Source organism: Podarcis erhardii (genome assembly GCF_964252035.2).
Source record: "Podarcis erhardii genome assembly, chromosome: 8".
Lineage (NCBI taxonomy): Eukaryota > Metazoa > Chordata > Lepidosauria > Squamata > Lacertidae > Podarcis > Podarcis erhardii.
This window is the reverse complement of record NC_138499.1, coordinates 40,614,746-40,631,034: the sequence shown is the minus strand read 5'-3', so window position 1 is coordinate 40,631,034 and position 16,289 is coordinate 40,614,746. Positions and strand designations below refer to the sequence as shown.

At 40.3% G+C, this 16,289-nt stretch overlaps 1 protein-coding gene across 6 annotated transcripts in view; it reads right to left on the bottom strand.

Annotated features, from left to right (window-relative positions):
* PCMTD1 (protein-L-isoaspartate (D-aspartate) O-methyltransferase domain containing 1) overlaps positions 1 to 16,289 on the bottom strand; it is a 35,012-nt gene that overhangs the window by 12,177 nt on the left and 6,546 nt on the right. For 4 of the 6 annotated variants that reach the window (XM_081874569.1, XM_081874574.1, XM_081874570.1 and 1 more), the window contains exons 2-5: positions 8,724 to 8,810; positions 6,385 to 6,479; positions 4,245 to 4,670; positions 1,822 to 1,924 (exon numbers count right to left, since the gene is read on the bottom strand). In XM_081874569.1, coding sequence (XP_081730695.1) covers positions 1,822 to 1,924; positions 4,245 to 4,551 — 410 coding nt within the window. In that variant the 5' untranslated portion in view covers positions 4,552 to 4,670; positions 6,385 to 6,479; positions 8,724 to 8,810. The remainder of the gene's footprint in view (positions 1 to 1,821; positions 1,925 to 4,244; positions 4,671 to 6,384; positions 6,480 to 8,723; positions 8,811 to 16,289) is intronic. The other 2 variants (XM_081874572.1, XM_081874573.1) reach the window with 1 other exon arrangement.

The following is a 16,289-nucleotide window of genomic DNA, read 5'->3' as shown; positions in this document are numbered from 1 at the left end:
CATGTGGCCAGCATGACTATGCCACTTCTGGCGAAACCAGAGCAGCGCACGGAAACACCGTTTACCTTCCTGCCAGAGCAGTACCTATTTATCTACTTGCACTTTGATGTGCTTTTGAACTGCAAGGTTGGCAGGAGCTGGGACTGAACAATGGGAACTCAATCCATCATGGGGATATGAACCGCCAACCTTCTGATCGGCAAGCCCTAGGCTCAGTGGTTTAGACCACAGCGCCACCCGTGTCCCTATGGTTTGGCATAAAGGTAAAGGTAAAGGTACCCCTGCCCGTACGGGCCAGTCGTGTCCGACTCTAGGGTTGTGCGCCCATCTCACTTAAGAGGCCGGGGGCCAGCGCTGTCCGGAGACACTTCCGGGTCACGTGGCCAGCGTGACGAAGCTGCTCTGGCGAGCTGGCACCAGGCAGCACACGGAAACGCCATTTACCTTCCCGCTAGAAAGCGTACCTATTTATCTACTTGCACTTTAAGAGATTTCGAACTGCTAGGTGGGCAGGAGCTGGGACCGAACGACGGGAGCTGACCCCGCCGCGGGGATTCGAACCGCCGACCATGCGATTGGCAAGCCCTAGGCGCTGAGGTTTTACCCACAGCGCCACCCGCGTCCCATGGTTTGGCATAGTAAAAGGTAAAAAGGTAAAGGACCCCTGGATGGTTAAGTCCAGTCAAAGGTGACTATGTGGTTGAGGCGCTCATCTCACTTTCAGGCTGAGAGAGCCGGCATTTGTCCACAGACAGTTTTTCCGGGTCATATGGCCAGCATGACTATGCCGCTTCTGGAGAAATCAGAGCAGTGCACGGAAAACCATTTACCTTTCCACTGGAGCGGTACCTATTTATCTACTTGCACTTGAATGTGCTTTTGAACTGCTAGGTTGGCGTGAGCTGGGATCAAACAACGGGAGCTCACCCCGTCGCAGGGATTTGAACCGCCAAACTTCCGATTGGCAAGCCCAAGGCTCAGTGGTTTACACCACAATGCCACCCGCGTCCCTGACACATAGGTACTACAATTTAAAATATTTTCAAATTGTCAAATATGTTATATAGTCCAATCTGAAGCTCAGTTATATTTAGAGACACAGTACTCTTCTAGTGTAACAATCTAGTTTATTACTGATATGTGAAAAATCATACTCAGAAATCTGAGCACAGGACTGGATTGAGGAAAGATATGGCAAAGGATTGATGGATCCCCTTAATCAGCAGTAGATATATCAAAGACATTGAAAGAGAGTTCACAATTACTGATAATGCAATTGAAGTGAAGCAGGCAAGATGAAGCTTTTTCAGCCCAATGGTTGCATTCTCTTGTGGGTAACCTTTCTGGGAGCTAGAGGCAAAAAGTAGGTCGAACAAAACTATGAATCTTACCTTTATATATCAGGCTACATTCCAACCACACAAGATTCAGAGGAGTCTACATACACAAACCCCTCTGCCTCTCTATCCAGGAAAGCAAGAGGCATTATTACAGTTCAATAATACAGTCCAACCAGGCAAAAGCAGTTCTTGAGAGTGCAGCCTGGGGGCTAGATAGAGGGGCCTGGAAAGATGCATTTGGCCTCAGTTTCCCATCCCTGTGAGCCCCCACTCATAATGGAAAATCCAGATACCCATCTCCGTATTTTGAAAACTTCACAATTTAAAATTGTATTGCAAACTTGTGTTAAATACTATGTGGCTGCAATAATTAATAGTATAGGTTTCCTTTAAAAATCCCAGAAAAATATGTACGTTTTACTTCCACCATACAGTAACTGTTTACGGCCACAAAAATGAGCCAAGCAGACACCATACTTACTTATCAAAACTATCACTATATTTTATGAAGCTCTCCAGTTTTTCCTTGGCATATTCCACCACATCTGGATGAAGTTCTATTCCATGATTTATTCCAAAAGGGCCTGTAAATTAAGAATCGGCAGCAATTTAAGCCTCACCAAATCAAAGAGTGCCTTGTATATGAAGGTGGACATTTGATATGAACACTAAGCAACTTTAAGCCAGTGCAGTATTTGGGAAGTGAAGAAATGTGAGGAGAAAAAGAGAGGGAAAGGGGAGGGGGGAGGGAGAGAGAGAGAGGGAGAGAGAGAAAAGGAAGGGACTGTTTAATGAAACTCTTTGTCCTATCTAAAACCCTAGTTTCAAACTGAAAGAATTTAACAAGGAAATTTCAGCACAGCTGTAGCTCTAGTATTCCCCTCTCCAGTCACATGGCTGTCACCTGCTGGGCTCATTGGCTTGTTCCTTATGCATTTCTGCTCTCATGCTTGGGATCCTGATTAAACTACACTGATTCCTGGTCATGCCCCTCTGAGCTTCAGAACGTGTGACCAGGTTAGTAAAAATGGTGCATCCAACTTAGAGCTAATGGTTCCTGATAGGCTATAAAATGAAGTGGGGGTGGGGGGGTGGGGAGTGTATTAAAAAAAGGCTTTCAACCCCAAAGCTGCAATATGTGTTCATAATGGACAGATTTTAATTATTTCATCTAGGATGACAAAAATGATGTGATCATTTATACAGACTACCTTGAAATGTTTAACTAGAGAGGACCAACTTTATTCTCCCTTTGGAGATAGCTTAATTATGGGATGGTTCCCACACTACATTTTCCTTCCCAATTGCTACTATTCACATGCCTGTGACAGTGTGAAGAAATGCAAGTAAAAACCAAGCTGGAGACAGACATAACCAGAAATAATGTCTACAGTCACACAACAGTATCTTTCAAAGTACTGAGATTGTGTCAGTTCCTGTAACTTTATCCAAGTGTTTGATTCAAGTGTTGGTCAAGGATCTGGAAGATCATGTTTAGTGAACAGTTTAGAAAGGTTGTCAACACATAACTTGCTCAAAATATTTCTGCCAGAAGAGCTGCTTAATTATGATACTTGCTTTAGAAGAGAAATTTGAAGTATGCCTGTTTCCTCTTATATCATCTTTCGCAGAAGGCATCTGCAAATATCAGGTACTCTACAGCAGTGCAGTTAACACATGCAAGCTACATGGGAATTGAGTTGATACCTGCACTGATCACTGCTAATGCAAATAAACTAGCAGAACAGCAGGCAGAACAGTAGCTAAACCATCCACCATAGCTCCAACTTTCACACATGCCAGTAGTTTGATACCTTCCTGTTCAACTTTCCATGTTGCTGGAGGAGTTGCCATCTAGAACTGCTTATAAGAATATGCACCCATGTGTCTATGTGCTTCAACACAGGCACCTTTGAAACAATGCTCCATTACTAGCAACAAAATGATTTATGGATTTAAAGTTCAGGAAATGCTTGGGAAAGGTATCAAAACATTTAATTACTTGGATAAAGTTAAAGAATCTCATGCCATGAACAATTCAAACAATCTATCAAGAAAAGAGTATAAATTTCATCCCCATAAATTTGGTCAATGCTGCATTAAGCGAAGAGGTATTTTATTCCCCACAAGATGGAGCAGTGAGCTGACAGTCTTACTCCTGCTTTCTCTAGAATGTATAATAATTTTCAGGGATTTCCCCATGTCATTAAAGATTGACTTAATTATTTGTTAGTTTCATTAATAGTTTTAATAACTTTTTTAAAAAACACACTATTCAGAACAAAACTGCATGGAATGCAAGAGATCCATGGCTGGACTCTATTTCCGCTTTTGGCTAAACCATCTGCAGAATCTCTCAAATTTGGATCAGAACAGAGATGCTAGGAATATAACATTCCTTTTCTGATCTATATCCCTGAGATATGATTTGCCATAATGTATAACACAAGAGGTACTACCAGCACAGAAAGAATGGGTTATATGACCCCTTCTCCCTAGTATTAATGTCCAAATCCTACTGCTCTACTCAGTTTCTTTGAACTAACAGCACTGGAAATCCAATCTCAGATCTCCTATATCTCATGTTGTTTGGCCCTAAGAATGCAAGTGAAATAGTCAACTCTCATTTCTAAAATAGCGAAATCATAAATAAAACACAAGTTAAGAAGCGAAGAATCAAGAGCAAAAGGTGGAGGTTGCATTTGAAATTCTTGAATAATATTTTAAGGCATTGAAGTCAATTGTACATTAAGTACAATTCATCTGGAAAACCTCCTTATAAAGTGCTATGAAGCTAAATGACTGTTTTATGCATGCACACAGTTGTAAAACTGAGATTCTTAATAAATTTCATCTGCCATAAAACATATATTATTAACATTTTTTTAATAAAAAAAGTATTACCTAATATTAATCCCACCATTGTGCTTAAATAGCCAGTTCCACTACCCAGATTAAGAAAAGACAATCCTGGTTGAAGTTTCAAAGCTTCCATGACTTCAGAATAAATGCAAGGGGCTGACAAATGTATATTTCCATGCTTCCAAGCCAAATCTTTATATGCATTGTCCCTATAGCCTTCCAGGTAGTAGTCACCACGATCAATAGCTCTGAAGGCTTGCTCCACTCTGTCAGTGCGAATATATTGTGCTTCTTTCAAGTTATCAATTAAATCATCATTGTCTTCTCCTGCACTCACAGCTCCTCCCATGATGATTTTCTATAACAATTCAATTAACTCCGGCAACACATTGGCAGGCCCTTGTTTGACGTTTCCATGTAGAAGGGAATCCAATCCTGTCAGGTTCAATACTGCTTTGCAAGAGGATCCTAAAAGATTTTTAAGAGGACATGCTTTTATTTTAACAGGTTACTAAAAAAAATCTAATTGAACACAGGGTATGAAGCTAATAATATTAATTTGTGCCTAATATTTTGAACAATGCAAGTATGAATCAACCCAAGTGTTTGGTGTACAACTAAAGTTCTTATTGTTTGTAACCATGAGCCCTAATAGGTCAAAGTAATCCATACCAAATGGAGCAAGGTTAAAACAAATGTACATTTGATTCTCAGGTAGACATAGCGCTATTAAAAGAAAGGAGCACATCCATATGAAATACACAGGAAAACACACCGAGAAACAGAAACAGAAAAGGGAAAAAAGAAAGTTGTTTCAGTGCCACAGTACCAACAATCAATACAAAACATGAGTATAACAGTATTGTGTTATTCTAACTGAATATAAGGATGCACAAGTTGGCACTCAGTCTCCTGTCTAATATCGCTACACCCACTAAAAGGAAAACAATGGATAAGCCCTGGATTGTATGGTGATTTTTATTCTATTATCAAAGCTAAATGTCCGGGGGAGGGCAGAGACTTCGTGCAGTAAAAGGTTGGGTTGAGTCTTCAGCTGCCCTGAGAAAAGTATCTTGTATTGTTCTTAGAAAAAGGACAAAGCCAAATAATGTAACCAATCTCTAGTTTTGTTTCAAGGTCGGTGCAGGGAGAATTGCACCAGCTAACAAGGTACAGAGAAACCAAAACAAGACACTTGTTTGATTTACTCTTTAAAACCCAGTTAAAATCAAGGACCTTAATTATCCAGTTTTCGTCTACAGTTTCCCCCCTGAAAACTCTACATATTGTATACTATTTAGCCAGTGTGGTGTAGTGGTTAAGAGCGGTAGTCTCATAATCTGGGGAACTGGGTTCGCATCTCCGCTCCTCCACATGCAGCTGCTGGGTGACCTTGGGCCAGTCACACTTCTTTGAAGTCTCTCAGCCTCCCTCACCTCACAGAGTGTTTGTTGTGGGGGAGGAAGGGAAAGGAGAATGTTAGCCGCTTTGAGACTAGTTAAAGGGAGTGAAAGGCGGGATATCAAATCCAAACTCTTCTTCTTTCCAATTTTCATGGAGCAGCAGCAGCTACTTATGCATGGTAGTGAAGGGGCAAATATGACATGTAAAACTTCCAAAGAGATAAATTAATCTTGTTCGTCCTGAAAGGAAAGTGATTTATTTTCAAAAAGAAGTTGAGCTATATTCTTTTCAGTTCACACATTACATTAGCTTTTAAACAACTGTTGGCTGCTCAGCCAATGCATTGAAGTATGGATTATGGGGGATGCATTGAAGTGTGCGTGGGTAGAATAGTACAAGAGAGGCAATGACAACTTAAGGGCCAACTCCAGGACTGCCCCTGCCACAAAGGACATTGGACCTGCCCTGTGGGAAAGAAGAAGAAAGATGGAGGCAGGCAAATATAACATCAGGATGAATGCAGAACAAAATCAAGGTGGCTTATAAACAAAATGAAAGCCTGTAACTTATATAAAGCAACTTAAAATGAAACTTTATAACAAATAAATTCAGACAAATAATGTTATTATATACAATAATACTAACAAACTAGTATGCATATATAAATCAATATATAGACAAACAATTAAGTACACTATTTTGGGCAGGAGACAAGAGTGCATGATCATATCTATAGTATGCTGCAACAAAATTCCTTTATTGATTGAAAAATACATACCTTACAGTCTTCCAAAATGCAGCAATACAGAGCCCCCAAATAAGTTTTCTTCCGACAGTGATAATTTGTTCCCTTACGCCCTTCAATATCTGCCACTGAAGAAGACTCCATAGTCAAAACATGCCTCAATTAGACATTGAGATCTGTCTTATGCAATTTGCACTTATATACATACATAAACCCGTCAATATAACTATATATGAACATGTTATTGGCTAGGAGATGCAATTATTTGTATAAAGTTTCAAACTGTTACAGGCTTATATTTTATTTATACACCACATTGAGTTTGTTTTGCATTCATAAGTACTGGTCAGGCATTATATTTCTATGTGACAAGGCTGGAACATGATTGATTATTGGATAGAAAAGTTCATTTTTATAAGAGCGCTTTCTCTTGGCCACTCTGTATCCTCCCTTACCTGTTTCTCCTTATAATTATAACTGTACCTGCCATTCCTCCAAAGAGCTTAGGGTAGTATATGGTTCTTTACCTACCTTATGAAGTAGATTAGGGTGAGTGGGGATTTGAACCAGGGTCGCTTTGATCTTACATTAATGCTAACTATGACATCTTGCTGGCTTTTAACACATTTCTATGACATTTTTTTCTCAGCCTTACTGCTCAATTGCAGTTGTCCTGGGATCACTAAAGTAAAATAAAGTGCACTCTGGCTTTTGACACTGGCACTGGCAGGCTGCAGCCCCTGCTTTACAGAAAGATTGTGGCAAAGAGATGACCGGTTTGATCTCAAACAGCAGCCGAAGTGCATGCTACTCCATCCCTGGCAGAAGGAATCCACTGTTCCAACTGCCAGTTGCCTCAGGACTGCAGAACTGAGGGGATCAAAGATGATGAGGTGGGGATGGACATGCATGTATTAGAATCTATTGGAAGCTTAAAGGATCATCTGTCTGATAGAGATCTTCCTTCATCTGCATGTCTATTCAATGCCAAATCTAAAGTTTGATATGAAATGTGTAATTTAAAGGTTAGAGGTTGGTTCCGAGATTCCCAAAAGGCTCCTACCCATCTCAACTACCTTTCATAATACAGGCACTTGAGGTAAAATACAGAACACTGATGTCTAATTTATTATCCTAAAAAAGGGAAGTAGCATATGCAGGAAAATGCATCTGTCTATAAATTTAATTATAAAATCAGTATTATAGGGGGTACAAAGATTGCCTAGCCGTACAATATGAATCAATCTCTCAAAGTTATAAATATAAATAAATAAATAATTTTTTATTTATATCCTGCCCTCCCCAGCCGAAGCTGGGCTCAGGGTGGCTAACAACAATAAAATAAGACAACATTTTAAAATTGTTTCATTAAAAAATTACTTCAAATTGGGTGGCAACTGATGGCAACCATTGGGTAGAGTTCTGTGAAGATTGCCAAAGGAGGGAGTCAGGCTGTGCCCTGGCCAAAGGCTTGGCGGAACAGCTCTTGTCTTGCAGGCCCTGCGGTAAGATGTCAAGTCCCGCAGGGCCTTAATCTCTTGTGGCAGAGCGTTCCACCAGATCAGAGCCACAGCCGAAAAAGCCCTGGCTCTCGTTGAGGCCAGCCTAACCTCTCTATGGCCTGGAACCTCCAAGATGTTTTTGTTTGAAGATTGTAAGTTCCTCTGTGGGACATACCAGGAGAGGCGGTCTCGTAGGTACGAGGGTCCTAGGCCGTATAGGGCTTTAAAGGTTAAAACCAGCATCTTAAACTTGATCCTGTACTTCACCAGGAGCCAGTGTAGCTGGTATAGCACCGGGTGAATGTGATCTCGCAGCGAGGACCCCGTAAGGAGTCTCGCTGCAGCATTCTGCACCCGCTGGAGTTTCTGGGTCAGTCTCAAGGGTAGCCCCAGGTAGAGCGAGTTACAATAATCCAGTCTGGAGGTGACCGGTGCGTGGATCACAGTGGCTAGGTCAAGGCGAGAGAAGTAAGGAGCCAACTGCTTAGCTTGGCGGAGATGAAAAAAATGCCACCTTTGTTAGGCTCTCAGCACAACATGGAAGAATGCCCCATATATTTTTCCCTATAAGATTCCTCCATTTGCATTGGGAAGAGCACCTATCAACCCCCTCAGCATGCATTTTGAATCCAATGCTAAGTGTAGGGATGGGCTCCTAAATACTTTTGTTAGTAACTAAAACCCTAGGCTGGAGAAGTTGGCATTACCAGTACTGGAACAGGGCTTAAGAGATTGCAACCTCAAATACTGTACAATCAAATCCTAACAATTTTGTATCCTTTTAACTATTCTCTAATTAATATTCATTAACCAAAGCCCTATTTTGTACTAAAACAATCTACTTACTGAAATAAAAAGGGAATCACTTACCTAGAAAAATGGTAATTCTAGGAAAAAGCCTTCTGGCCTATCTTTCCTTGACTGTATTTTTCTGCAAGTATCATCATCACAGAATTACTGTAAAATAATAAAGTTAATTATTTTACAGCATTTATAAACTGTTTAATATTTATAAAATTCCTAAGTGGTATACAATATAAAAAACAAGCAACACAATTAAACAAACAATATAATTAAAACAAAATTCCATCTAAAACCAATAAATCAGAATTATAAAAGTATATGAAGGGATATAAAAGCAAGTAAAACAAATTCAGGGGATTTAAACACATAAAACAGGGTCCAGTCTTATGAGTCAGGGACCACCTGGGCACCACAATCTTTACAAGATGTCTGAAACAGCCGATGGTTGCTCAGCCACATATTGCAGAGAAAGGGGCTACCACAATACAGGGGCACAGCAGGGGTGGAGGAAACTATTATTATATATTGAATTTATATACCCAGGGGTCTCAGGGCATAACCACTATGAATAACAAGCTGTGGGCCAAACCACTGAAAGTGCTTTACTCTACATTATCAGATCATGTCAATGAAAAATAGATCCCATAAAATTGGGCAAGATGTGTTGGGACACCTCATCTAGCTCTGTAATTATGGTAACATGGCAAACATGTCACAGCAGGCCTCTGTTGGTTCCAACACTGTTCCTGGGACATGTGTCAAAGGTCCCTTCACCACACAAAAAAGCACTGATGGCCAGGCGCTTGAGAATGCAAGGGAGGCACCAAAGTAAGCCTCCTTCACCTCCTGCAATAGGCACGACAATAGGCACATGTTCAGTCAACCTCACACTGAATCTTATGCCACTTGCATTCTAGCCTCACAAATCCTGTTTCATATCTTGAAGCATCCGGGGGGGAGGGATGGTTCCAAAGTGTCAGAGTGGGCATTCAGCGGCAATCATATCAACTTCCCGGCACATCTTGTCATTTCATATACAGCCCAAAGAGTCAACAGAACTTCCAGTTCTGGCTTCTGGAAAATCCCACAAAGCATTCAGGTATTCTTTGGATTCTGCAAATCCCTAAGGATGAATCATCCTAATGGGTCCTACATCTATGCATGAACAAACTACCCCAGATAATCATCTAACCACAATTCTCTGTCTCTGTCTCTCTCACACCCACACACCAAAGACTTTCGTATGTGCTGTGTCAATGACAACTTGGGACAACCCCATGTTTGCCACAGAGGCCATGAAGACCTCAGTTGGCTCAGTCAAAGTAATTTTAGCATGGATGCTGTTGACTTCCAGTACCAGCGTCCTGGGGTTCTTCTGCACCACACTTCAGAGCACTTCTGCCAGATTTTTCAGGTATGCGACTGGGCAGCAAGCTGGGTGGCATACCAACAGCCCGAATTTGTCCAATCAGAAGATACAGGCACCTGTATGCCACCCAAGTTTGGAGAGATTTCAATGATGAAACTTTTATGGACTAGAGTTATTTGGGGTGCTACTGCTGCAAATAAAGCTAAAATATACACATCTGCCCGCATACAGTCACAGAAATCAGACATGATTTATTTAAACCTTTAAGAAGATCAACTTTCTAAGTTTCCAATTCCTGTATTCCTGAACAACCATGCACACTAATTAGATGCCACAACAACTAAAACGTATGTTTGCAACCAAAGACACACTTTATGCTACCCAAGACAGTCGACAGTCCAGGACTATAACCTAAAACTCCTGAGCATGAAGCCCACATGCAATTCAAAGTACATAGTTTATATCTGCTTATCAAGACAATTATAAAATAAAGGATTTGTGTTTGATTTGCACAATGCTAAGACCACTAAGTGAGACCACTAAAAGTGGTCAAAATTCTTTACAAGGGCTAGTCGTTATTATTACTGGACAGAAATGCATTACTTTGAGTAAATGTTCATCTGCACTATTTGGAATCTAAATAGTCCTAATTTGCACACTAATTAATACAACATATCATCTATTCCATCTTATGTATCATGCCGTGTGTACTGCATCACAGCTTTGTACAACTGACTTTAACTTAACAGGCAGTATCCAATACTGAGTGGCTGGGGAAGCCCAGCCAGATGGGCGGGGTATAAATAATATATTATTATTATTATTATTATTATTATTATTATTATTATTATTATTATTATTACCAGGGCAAAGGATGCTCATGCAAGGGAATATCCTGATACTTCCTCTTCTACATTATAATCCTGTGTGCCTATAGCTTCTCTCAATGTTGGGTAACACCCTTAACACCCTACCTCTCAGTAAAGGTATGCTGGAGGGGAGAAATCAGGTAGAAAAACCTTTCATGTGCATAGAATCTGAGTTATTTTGACTTCTTAAGTGCTCAGTATACAGCCATGACCATGTACCAGCTACTAAACATTTACTGCATACAGCAGCATACACTGCAGAATATATCTGCCTACTTGTTTATCATTTGTATACCAATTATGTTTTGCAAGTACATATTTAATTCTGGAATTTTAAGGAAAACTGACCCGAAGAGCAAAATTTCATAAGACACAATAAAATAATGATTTGTGAAACCCTATTTATAAAAAGTGCATTTCTGTACTATTTAGGAAGCACTAGGTAAAGGTACCCCTGATCATTAGGTCCAGTCATGGACGACTCTGGGGTTGCGCATTCATCTTGCTCTATAGGCTGAGGGAGTCGGCGTTTGTCCGCAGACAGCTACCGGGTGTTGTGGCCAGCATGACTAAGCTGCTTCTGGCAAACCAGAGCAGCACACGGAAATGCTGTTTACCTTCCCACCGGAGTAATACCTATTTATCTACTTGCACTTGACGTGCTTTTGAACTGCCAGGTGGGCAGGAGCTGGCACTGAACAACAGGAGCTCACCCTGTCGCGAGGATTCAAACTGCCGACCTTCCGATCAGCAAACCCTAGGCTCTGTGGTTCAGACCACAGCGTCACCCACGTCCCTTAGGAAGCACTAGGCCTCTGACAAACTAGTGTTTAGGCATTTGTTGCTAGTACATGGCTTGTTTTTGTTCAGCCTACTGTCGTACTAAAAAAACAGTTTTAATATAACATAAAAGTAGGTATTTTGATTTACCAGCTTTTGGAAAGTACCATCAATAATGTGATCATGTTGAATGCTAACAATACTAAAGTAAGTGTCTATGGAAAGAAAGCTATCAACACTAACAGTTATAACCTGATACACAGTGTGCACAGCCAAATGAAAAACAACACCAGAGTCTAGAAACAACTATTTGATACAAATTAGAAACATACTGATTGAATTACATTAAAAGTCTGATTACATTAAGTTTCTAATTTTGTTAAAGATGTCCCCCCAAAAATCTCTTGAATAGTAAAGATTGCCAAGCAGTCCCAAAGGAGAGCTGACTCTTCAATGTGCTTTCACCTTTTTGTTTTCCTTATCAATAGATGTTGAATGGGCAGGGTGAGGTCAGAGAAAGAATTATGATAATATCCATATTTAGACCAAAGTTGCTTTTTGTAAAAACACTCAGAATCAAATACAATTATTACAAACACAACTTCCTTTGTTGTTGTTTTTAAAAATAAGTATCCCCATAGGAACTATGTTTCCTTTTACCTATTGTTGCCATACTTTAGTAAAAACTGGTAGTTAAACTTGCTTGAAACATGTATTTCCCCTTCTGGGTTAAAAGCACCTTAGGGGGATATTTCAGTAGGTAAACTGCCTGAGAGGAACAGCTTAATAAGCTCATCAGCCCAGTGCCAACCCACCACAACAGTCCTACTGCATTCCTGAAGCAGTGAGAGATGAGAACCAATGTGGTGTAGTAGACAATAGCAACGGACAGGGATGGGGGAGACCCAAGTTCAGAACCCCCATTGCCTAATCTACCTCACATTAATAACTCCAGTATTGTGAGGATATGAGTTAAGGACTGATTTCTATTCTGAGGTCCTTTAAATAAGTGAGGAATAAAAATTATAATGAATAACACATAAAACAGATACCACCATAGCTTAGAACAGGGGTCAGCAACCTAAGGCCCATAGGCCGCTAGCGGCCCGCGGAGGTCGTTTGACCAGCCCATGAGCCACCCCCAAAAGAGTGGCCCGCTTGCGCGCTGTGCTAAACCGGCGCAGCACGGTGACTTGCTCTCGTGGCGCTGGAAATCGCATCTGCACAGATGCCGAAAATCGCGGACGCTCACATGCATGCACGATCCAGCCCATGGAGGGATCTCCGCGGGACCGATCTGGCCCAGGCAAGATAAACCTTGCTGTCCCCTGGCTTAAAAAAAGCAGGGGTAAGAGCTTCTGATCTTTTTTGGGGGTGCTGAAACCCTGGATCAAACCAAAGAGCTTCTGCTCTTGAGAGCAACTAGCTATCACTAATTGTGACAAATTGTTACCCAGTATTCTTGCCCTCAATCCAAGTGATATAGAAGGGGTTGAAATGCTTTTATCAATGTTATGATTATTTTAAATCAGATGTGGGGAACTTTGGGCACTCCAGATATTGCTGAAATACAACCCCCATCATTGGTTAGTGGGGCTGATGAGAGTTGTAATTCAGCATCTGGAAAGCAAAATTCCCCCAACTTTAAATGATTTTAAACTGTCTGAAAATCTTGTAAGCTCTCATGGGAAAATATTGTATTTTAAATGGCAGCTAAATTAAATTAAACACAATCCAACACAGAATAAAACCACTTAATGATGAACTGAAGTGGGGCAAGGATCCTTTTTTGGCCTGGAGGGATAGATCTTTACCCCCCCCCCCACCACTGCAGGTCAACTTTGACAAGAGGGTGTCATAATGGCATCAGTTGATGGATAGGTGGGTTGGACAGCAAGTTCAAGCCTGCTTTCTCCAGCAATTAGTCATGTACTAGAGTTTTCTGCATGTAACCCAACTCATACAACTAATCCAGTTGCGTCTCTACCTGCGCCACACCTGACAATAATAAATAATAATAAATTTTATTTATATCCCGCCCTCCCCAGCCGAAGCCGGGCTCAGGGCGGCTAACAACACTAAAACAGTACAACACACGGAAAAGGTGGGGGGGGGGAATGGCCTGTTGGGCCAAATCGGGAGGTCCCCCACCTCAGACTAAATCATTTGCAGCATATACAAGTTTACCCACTAGCTTTGAGAAATGTACATGAATTTACGGACAAACAGCCCCGCCAATGATATAAAGTCCAATCTTGCAGTGCTATCTGCCTCTCCTGCACTATGGGGAAAACCACAGAATGACATATTCTGTACATTTATTATAGTGCCCACTAGATTGGTACACTTTCATACAATAGTACTTGTGATTAGTACTGTGCATGAGATTCAAATCACCACTCATTCATGGAAGTTATCATTGGTAAATGACTTTTTAAATCTTCCCATTAAGAAGTCAATATGGTTTTATACAAGTCATCCTCTTTTGTTGAATAGTTAGCCCAAAAGCTTATACCCTGTAGTGAATATTGATATTCTTAGTACTGCAATTTTTCCTACCAGATAAGCAATTTGGGCTAAGTATATCCAATATTCTTTTAACTGTTAACTTATGATAGCATTGTGTCATACACTTCTTGAATCTGTGAATGTGTTCTCTTATCTAGCTGCAGATGTTTAGAGGGAAAAATGCAGTTCAAAAATTTTCTCCCTATATTTAAAAAGTTCTGTTAAGAAAAATTTTCATCTTCTAGTTGCTGGTTAGGTGTTGTAAATTAGAGGGTTTTTTTTTTTTTAAAGAAACAATATTATTCCTGGACTCATTTATTAACACAGATTAAAAGATGCATTTGCACACATAGTCAGATGCTCACTAGTTCATCACCATGACCACCAACACCAAAATTAACTGAGTAGGAATGATGTGCTGTTAACGTTCGCCAAACAGGATTTAGATACTGTTGAAATCAAATGGCATATATTGCAAAGCCCACAGATGACAGCATGTGGGGAAAACATGCCTAATCTAATGTATTTCAGTCAAAAAATTAAAATAAACCCCACATTTAACAATGTATTTCACTGGAATGCCTCTCTACCACTCTCTCTCACACACTGTTAGAAACAGATATGAAAGCTAGGAGCTAAATGGCACTTAAAACTAGGTTATGGGCACAACAACGGAATGTCTAAGGTGTGCTTTTTTATAACAAGAATACAAAGCTGAAAATGAATGAGCTGCTGCTAAAACATTACGTTCATTTTTCACATGGTCTAGTCATTCCTCTGCCCACTCCCCTAATAATCTTAAGAGGGTCTCCTCTCTAGTCTTCAGAAAGTAGCTGGAAGTGGGGAGGCAGAAAAAGGTCCTCCTTTCCTTCCACTCTGCAGTTTTAATCTGAAATTTTAGGTGCAGCACTGTGGTCAGAGCTCAGAAACTACTTGTGATAATGAAGTTCCCTGTCGCAAAATGCGCCTAGAACAATGGGAGTTTCCAACACTGCACTCTCTCACGCACACGCACGCGCGCGCTCTCTCTCTCTCTGTCTCACACACTCTCACTCTCTCTCTCTCACACACACACACATCTCACAAGGCCTACAGATCCCCCTCCATTTCCACAGGAAACAAAATGCATCTACTGTGCTGTGTAGAAGCAGGAGAAAGGTAATGTGGGTAGGTGGACAAGTATACATGTGTTATGGTCCATACTGCTCCAAACCCACCTTCTAAAGTTCCTCCTTTGCTTGCTTCAGGCAGAGCAAGAAATAGAAATGATCCAACCTTTGCAAACACATGACAATTTGTGGAATGAGACATTTTTAAAAAACACACACCCTGAAATGACTTAAAAGTTAAATGTAATTAAATAGACATTTGGTGCTTCTGTGGGAGGTGGGATTGTAAAAACAAAACAAAACAAAAAAATCAGCTGTCTATGAATCACTGCTTATGACTGATATATATTGCAGATAAAGAAGAAACACACACACACACACAGAAATAGAAATGATCTACCTGAGAGCAAGTCTGTGAACTAAACACATATTTAATAGGATAAATTTGCAATGGAAACTCCTTGGGATTCTCAAATATTTAGGCTGAAATCCTAACCTTATTTACCTGGGAGTTCCTTTGAATTCAATAGGACTTAATTCTGAGTAGGCATAGTTACAACTGCATTGTAAATTGCTGTGGAGATAGGGGAGGAAAATGAGGGGGTTTTTTAAATAAAAAAACAACCACTACCCAGAATAACACAGTTGGTCAAATACATGTTTTGATTACACATTCAGAGCCTTTTAACGTTCATTCAGAAGGAACTCACATAGAATTCAATATAAAACTGTCAAGGGTTGTTAGGGTAACAGCCTAAATAAACTTGAACAACTATTCCATACTTCTCAAAAATAGTAAGCAGTTATACATATTTAGTACAACTTTGCACTATTTAGTTTGATCCCAGAATTTATATGGCTTTTGTATGAGGCTCAGAAATACCATTCAGAAGTTATTCAAGAGGCTTTTTGAAAACATGATGTAGCAATACTGTAAATAATAATTTACCATCCAACAATATTGCTATTGTAGAGATAACCTTCAGGGATGAATAAT